The sequence below is a fragment of the Orycteropus afer genome, unplaced genomic scaffold (genome assembly GCF_000298275.1).
Source record: "Orycteropus afer afer isolate SDZICR_OR568_19922 unplaced genomic scaffold, OryAfe1.0 scaffold00438, whole genome shotgun sequence".
Lineage (NCBI taxonomy): Eukaryota > Metazoa > Chordata > Mammalia > Tubulidentata > Orycteropodidae > Orycteropus > Orycteropus afer.
Window position 1 is genome coordinate 2400724 of NW_006922025.1, and position 7555 is coordinate 2408278.

Sequence of the window (7555 nt, forward strand, 5' to 3'; positions counted from 1 at the left end):
TACGTGCCTGGGCCCCACAGGTTTTTGAGTTTGTGACTCCTGCTTTCTAATGTGCCTGAACTGCTTGTGATACTTGCCTCTCCTAAAACCACCAAATGTCCAAGAAGCATATGGAAGACCCTATTCTTTAAGTGACTTTCCTTTGTTGAGGTCTCAATGCCCTCAACCCTAAAATGGATCTCATCTCTATCATTACTTCTTCAAAGAAACCTTCTTAGTCCCCCTGACTAGATCAAATCCCTCTAACATGCATAGGCTCTTGGCAATATCTTCCTCTTCTTGGGAGCAACTGCTTAAGTCTCAATTGTCCATTAGTCTGTGGATTATTCTGGTATTATCTGCCTCTCCCACCAGACTGAAAGCTCAACAATGATAGGGGATCCTGGTTTTGCTAACCATTGCTTCCCCCATCACCTACGATGTCTGGCACAAAGTAAGTGCTCAATAAACGTTTAACATTTTAAGAAGAAAAGTAAGTCATGTAAAGACCAAATTGGGACAAGCCCTAGTGTATACAGTCTGCCCAACAGATTCTTTGTGACCTTCCCTCATCCAATACTGTTATGGATATAGTACTCCTAGTAGCCTTACAGGGAGCTCTGGTAGCATAGTGCCTAAGGCACTTGACTCTAACCAGAAGGCTGGTGGTTCAAACCCACCAGCCACTCCTCAGAAGGAAGGTTGGGCAATCTACTTCTGTAGTGATACTGCCTCAGAAACCCAAGCAGGGTCACCATAAGTCAGGTCCGACTCGACGGTACATAACAGTAACCTTATGGCTGCCACAATTTGCACAAGTTTTAGCTAACTAAGCCTCTCTCTGAGAAAGAAAAGTCACTATTTCCAATTGGCTATCTGCCCCCTAGAACAGGGATTTTTATTTGTTCACCGATATATGCCAGACACCTAAAACAGTGCCCAGCATACTTAGTAGTAGGTGCTCAATAAACACTGGCTGAATGAACAAACGATTAATGGACAATTTCGGGCAAGCCGATGTCTGGTGTTAGAGGTGCCGAAGTCACGGGTAGCACACCTATGGAACACTAGATATCTCTGACTGCAGTTGGTGACACTAACCTCCCCAGAGTCGGCGGAAAATACAAACCCCTAAAGACGATAAAGTCTTTGCACTGCAACTCGAGGGCAGGAAGAGGCCATTCACGGGTACAGCCATTGCACCCCGACTCCCTCTGCAAGGAGAACGTCTCACCGTGACTACCCCGACTGCAAAACAACACCCATCACAACCAAGTCCCTCAGTCTAAGACTAGGATCACTCCTCGTCACCACGCAAGCAAAAGAGTCCCTATTCCCCGTTACAGAGAGAACTTTGCGCTTCATCTCCAATAGTGCTCCTCCGCCTCAGAATTCCCATCTTCCCAGAGTCCCCGGCTGAAGAACGACTGCCACCCCCTTTCCAGAACTGTTCCAATATCTCTGGCTAAATATTCTGCAGTTCCCGCAGTGTCCTTCCGCCCTAGGAGGTAATCACCGTGCCCACCCACATCCTACAGTCCCTCCGCCGCAAGTCTCTACGCTGCGCGCTCTCGCGAGAGCCCAACGCACAGCCGCCCCCAACCCCCTACCCGGAGCCGCGAGCCGCGAGCCCGCAAGGAATCCTCCCTGCCAACCCCCGGGCGCGCGGACGCGGAAAGCGCATGCGTGGCCGCGGTTCCCTGCGTCACCCGCGCATTCTGCGGACCGAGCGGACTAGGCAGAGCGCCAGGAATTGGCAGTCGCCCCCTACAAGGCCTGTCTTCGTCCCGCGGCTTCTCTGCCCTCAGGGGAAGACGGCTTCGTGCCCCTCTCTAGTGGGCAGAAGCTTCCCGTCGATCCCCTGGGCCACCGTGGGCCCGCAAGAGCCCGGCACCAGTCTCGGACACTACCGGCCGCCCCGGACACTAGCAGCGGCCTGGGCGCGCCCCCGTGACCCTAGCTTCGAACCTGAGGCCGGGCGGGGCGTGAACGTCCGGCCTTACCCGCCCTGGGCGTCGCCTCCCCAGAGCACAAACCCGGGGTAGCTGACACACACCCCTCCAATCCCTCCTTTCCTTAGTTTCCTTGATTTTCTCCCAGTTTAGCTCCTCACTGTTTCCGACATTGCACTACAAAAGGGATGCATCCTGAAAAATCACATTGCGGGGCCACAGCTTGTCTGGAGAAAAGGCGGGGTTTTGGACCTTAGGGTACACAGCCTCCTTTTCAAGGGCCTAGAATAGATTTAATTAATCAGCCGGGATTACCCGTTTTCTGCTGACAGTGTCGTTTTTTACCACCCTGCCTTCCCACACCTGCAAGAACAGTAAGCAGAGAGCTCTTGGAGGTTCACTTGGACCCCCAGTTTAAGCAAGACGTGACATTAAACCCTTGGTTGGAGCATGGCTGCAGCGCTTAGCCCTCATGTCAGTGCTCCCTTGGAGGTTGAGGGGTGCCTAGTAATGAAGATGGAGAAGGACCCCGAGTGGACGTCGGAGTCCATCATGGAAGGATCGGATAGCTCCGAGTCTGAGACCTTTCGCAGATGCTTCCGGCAGTTCTGTTACGAGGATGTGACCGGACCTCAGGAAGCTTTCAGTAAACTCTGGGAACTCTGCTGCCGGTGGCTGAAGCCAGAAATGCGTTCCAAGGAGCAAATGCTTGAGCTGCTCGTGATTGAGCAGTTTCTCACCATTTTACCGGAGAAGATTCAGGCGTGGGCACAGGAGCAGTGTCCGGAAAGTGGAGAGGAGGCAGTGGCCCTGGTAGTGCATTTGGAGAAAAAGACTGGAAGACTAGGACGGCAGGTGAGAGGATTTCCCCAATGTTTGTGTTTAGAAAGAAAAAAGTGGGACAAGCAGCTGGGCAGGGAAAGCATTGCAGGAAGTGCTTGTTAGGGAATGATGGGAACAGTTCTAATACAAGACCCTTAAAGTGAATCCGCTTGAAAGGGGGACCAAAATTTCACGTTAAATAGAGAAGAAGAAGAAAAAATACATATTATCAGCGGTTTGGTTGAAACATCTTGCAAATGAAAGAAAATATTATACATGCAAGTATTTATTTTAAATCTTGGACATGTTTCTGACAAAATTATACAAGCGGCAATATAGTTATGTTTCACAGGGTTTGGCTTTTGCAGCCTGATCCTAAAGAGGGTTATTTTTTGCCTCCCCCTTCAGAAAAAGAGCCAGGGCATTATCATTTATCCCAGGGCCGTCCGGAATCCTTAAATATTCTAATCACTGTGTCTTAAGTGTCTGTCAATGTCATCGTCTTTGCCACTCTTCTCTGGTTTAATTGCCAGATCCTCATTTGTAAATGGCTTTGCATGCTGTTCTAGTTGTCTTTCATCATCCCTTTCATTAACCTCATGGAATCTCGCATCATTTGCAAGATTTGCAGTTTCACCTTGGACAGAATTTGCATTCTGTAAAGCTCTGTCACCAGGTTGTTGCTCTGTTGGTCAGAGATGGACATTAGATGTCTTAAGTGAGAATCTTACAAATTTTGAGTTCACTAGTGACTGTTTTCATGTTCTGATGACTTTTACTCCTCTGTGGACCTAATAGTTGTTGGGACTCAAATAATCTTTATTTTAATAACAGTTCTGTGTTTTACTCCTGACAGATTTTCTGTATGCATTATATATTTCTCTCCATTAATAAAAAGTACTGTACTCTGGTGCCAAACTTTTAGACAGTGCTATTAACCGAATGCCCCCACTCTTTCTCACATCTTCAACCCTTCTTTGATATCTTTCTTGGGGGACTTTTGCTCTGATCTCAACCTCTTTTCTTTCGTTCTGTTATGGTATTGGACTTATTTCCTAGGTCAGCAGTCCTGTGCATTCAGAAAATGAGTCTTCACTTGGAGCAGCATGGGAGGTAACAGACTTCCAGCCAGATCAGGTGGAAACCCAGTCCAGGGTGGTATCCCTGGAGGAGTCCAGAAGCCTCCACTCAAGACACCAGGAACAGCTGAACTGTAAAAGAGAGCATCGGCCTTTTCTCAAGAATGGTAAGAAGAAGTCAGCGTGCTCAGTGCAGACAATGGCAGAATGATTTTGCATCCTTGACATTGACTTGCTCAGAGTAGGGTGCTCTCAATACATATTTGAATAGGGACTGAGCATTTGCAGTATACCTTCAAGAGTTGGGAAATGTGCAACATAAGAAAACAAAACCTTAAAGATGGGAAAACTTAGATTGTCCTGGCTGGCCTTGAAATCTTGCAGTGTTACTTACAAATTTCTTGTACTATCAGCTTATATTTTTTAGTCTTGTCATGTGTGTCTATATATGTGTTCTTGGCTGACTGTAAACAACTTGAGAAACCGTTGGAAGGGGAAACAAAACATGTACTTTCAAAACGTGACTTATGAGTCGAAGCATCACAGAAGTAGCCTATGAGAGGGATAAACCATGAGACTGTAGAGAAGGGATCACTGTTGTTCACAGCTTCCCTAGACACTAATGAAGCAATCAAATACAAGGAAATAAACACCCTGTCTCCCCTAGTCCATCATGAGCTCTTTGTCCCTGAGATGTGGTATCAGACTAGAGGAAAGAAAGATCATTAGTCCTGCTGTCAAAAGACTTCAGTTTATATACTAGCATGTAGAGGGTTAAGAGCTTAGGCTTTGGACACAGACAAACCTGGGTTCAAAACCCAGTTCTGCCATTTTTTATCTGCATGGTATTGGTCAGTATACTCCACAAAGTTTCCACTTGCTCATCTGTGAAAGATTATTGGTGTAGTTTGAATGAGGCACTGAAAAAGGGCCAATACATAATACCAAAAAACCCAAACCCATTGCTGTGAAGTCAGTTCCAACTCACAGCAACCCTGTAGGACAGAGGAGAACTTCCCCATGGGTTTCAAAAGCTATAAATCTTTACAGAAGCTGATTCAACATCTTTTGCCCATGGAGTGACTGGTAGATTTAAACAGCCGACCTTTCTTTTAGCAGCCAAACACTTATTCACTGCACCACCAGGGCTCCTACAATGCATAATAGTGCTCAAGAAATGTTAGCTTGCTTTCTTCTGTGAAGGCAGTTACCTTTTTTTTTTTTTTTTTTTTTTTGGTATATTGTCTTTCCCTTTACCCAAATCAGTACTTTACTTTTCAAACTCATATAACCTCTCACTGAGGAGTAAGATTCAGTACTACTATAGCCCACTTGTTTACCATCTCCAAAATCATACTATGATAGAATGAATGGCAAATATTAATAGTTTATGAATTATCACATGTGTGTTCATCAGCATTAAAGCTCCCTTATTCACATGGATTAGATGCCCTCAGATATTTAACTTATAAACTTAGTCTAATAAATACCTATGTGGTGTTAGTGCCTAAGACATTTGACTGCTAACCAGAAGGCTGGCGGTTCAAACCTACCAGCCACTCCTCGGAAGGAAAGTTGGGCAATCTACTACCATCGTGATACTGCCTTGGATACCCAAGGAGGAGTCTTTATGAGTCAGATCCAACTCGACAGCAGTGAGTTTGGTTTGGTTTAGGACAATAAGAAATTCTTTTAAATAAAAGTGTGTTCTGTCAAGGTACATACTGAGGCTGGAGAGGACAAAAATTTTGAAGGATAGATGTTGTTGTTATGTGCCTTCGAGTCGGACTCGACTCATAGTGACCCCTCCTTGGGTTTCTGAGGCGGTATCTCTACGGAAGTAGATTGCCCAACCTTCCTTCCGAGGAGTGACTGGTGGGTCTGAACCGCCTTCTGGTTAGCAGTCAAGTGCCTTAGGCACTACGCAACCAGAGCTTCCCCCCTTAGAGGGGTGTATTTGCCTGTCTCCAGTACTATGTATCTTAAGTCCCTCAGGGAAATATTTATTTATATGGGATTTATTTACAGTAGAGGTCACAAACTGATAACCCATGTGCCAAGTCATCCTTGTTCTGTTTCACCTATGTTGTTGTTCTTATGTGCCGTTGAGTCGGACCCGACTCATAGCGACCCCTCCTTGGGTTGTGGAGGCAGTATCACTACGGAAGTAGATTACCCAGCCTTCCTTCTGAGGAGCGGCTGGTCGGTTTGAACCGCCAACCTTCTGGTTAGTAGTCAAGTGCCTTAGGCACCATGCTGCCAGAGCTCCTATACTTTTTTTTTAATTTAGTCTGTTCCCAATGTTTAAGACTTTTGAGACTTCACGTGAAAGTCCAGATTTTTGGCTTCCCTTGAAAAATTAGAAGCTCTAACTATTCCTGGGCCATAGTCTCACATTGGGGCATCAGCTGGAGCAAGCACTGGCTGTGTCCTTTCAAAGCAGCAGGCAATCTCAAGTTCTCCACAGTCCGTACCTGGCCCCTTTCATCATGTACTTTACTTGATTATTTGATTACTCCTGAAAACATTTGATCCCTGCCTTAGGTACCATGGTTTAGAACATTGCTCTGAATGCACTGAAAAGTGATCAATTTATATTTGTTGGTTACTTCCACATACTTATTTCTTAAAAGAAACAGCAGCATGAATGAAAGGACCAGAGCCCAGAATACTGTTTCTTTCTTCTTACAGCTTGTCCTTCTCCCTGGGTTCCTATCCCTGCTGATGAATGGAACACCAGAGACCAGGAAGTGACAACCACACATCTTCCTGCTGGATCTCAGGTAAATTCTATTCTTTCTGACCTTCCTTCCTAGAGTGCTCAGTTGCAATGATTTCCTGTGCCTTCACTAGCCTCAAACTTTTGTACTTTTGCCAAAGGACTCCTCTTCCCCTTATTTTTTTCCAGAAAACATTGAACCCTGCCTTCTGAATAATAGGGCTCCTTTCTGAATTACCTCTCTTATGACTATAGTATCCTTTGTTTCATTTGGCACATAACATACAGTTGACTCCTTAATTTCAGCTCTTCCTTGGGGCTTTTCTGTGCTTCACTCATGATCATTCATCCTTAGAAGACCCATGCAGTGATCTTGGTAGTCATTGGTATTAGTGTTCTTACAGGGACCAGTGAAAGATACCCACATGGCAAGAGGTTTCTCCTACAAAAAGAGTGTGCATCAGATTCCTGCTCACAGAGACTTCTACCAGGAGATCAGGAAGGAGAGTGTTGGAAACATGGTCTCCTTGGGTGAGGATTCTTTCCCTTTTCAAATGAAAGCACAGAGGATTTCTAATATGTTCATCTCTACTGATAATAAAATAGTTATAAATGCACTTAAAAGACCTTTATGAGTTGTCCGTTATAATCTGTTATCCGTCTCCTCTTACTGCACCTGTACTTCTTTGTAGTAATTTTATGTATATATTTATGTATATATGTATATAAATAAATTTTATAATTTATTTAAATTTTACTATAAATTTATTTCAATTTTATATATATATAAAATAACCAAAACCAAACTCATTGCCGTTGAGTCGGATCTGACTCATAGTGACCCCTCCTTGAGTTTCTGAGGTGGTATCACTATGGATAGATTACCCCATCTTCCTTCCAAGGAGTGGCTGGTAGGTTTGAACCACCAGCATTCTGGTTAACAGTCAAATGCCTTAGGCACTATGCCATCAGAGCTCTTACATATAATTAAAAAAAAAAAAAAA

The 7555-nt window shown here is 44.9% G+C and overlaps 1 protein-coding gene across 1 annotated transcript in view; it reads left to right on the plus strand.

The window, feature by feature from the left end:
- Positions 1–2381: 2381 nt before the first annotated feature.
- Positions 2382–7555, plus strand: part of ZKSCAN2 (zinc finger with KRAB and SCAN domains 2) — a 15657-nt gene continuing 10483 nt past the window's right edge. The window contains exons 1-4 of the mRNA XM_007954168.2: positions 2382–2786; positions 3813–3999; positions 6524–6615; positions 6956–7082. Coding sequence (XP_007952359.1) covers positions 2382–2786; positions 3813–3999; positions 6524–6615; positions 6956–7082 — 811 coding nt within the window. The remainder of the gene's footprint in view (positions 2787–3812; positions 4000–6523; positions 6616–6955; positions 7083–7555) is intronic.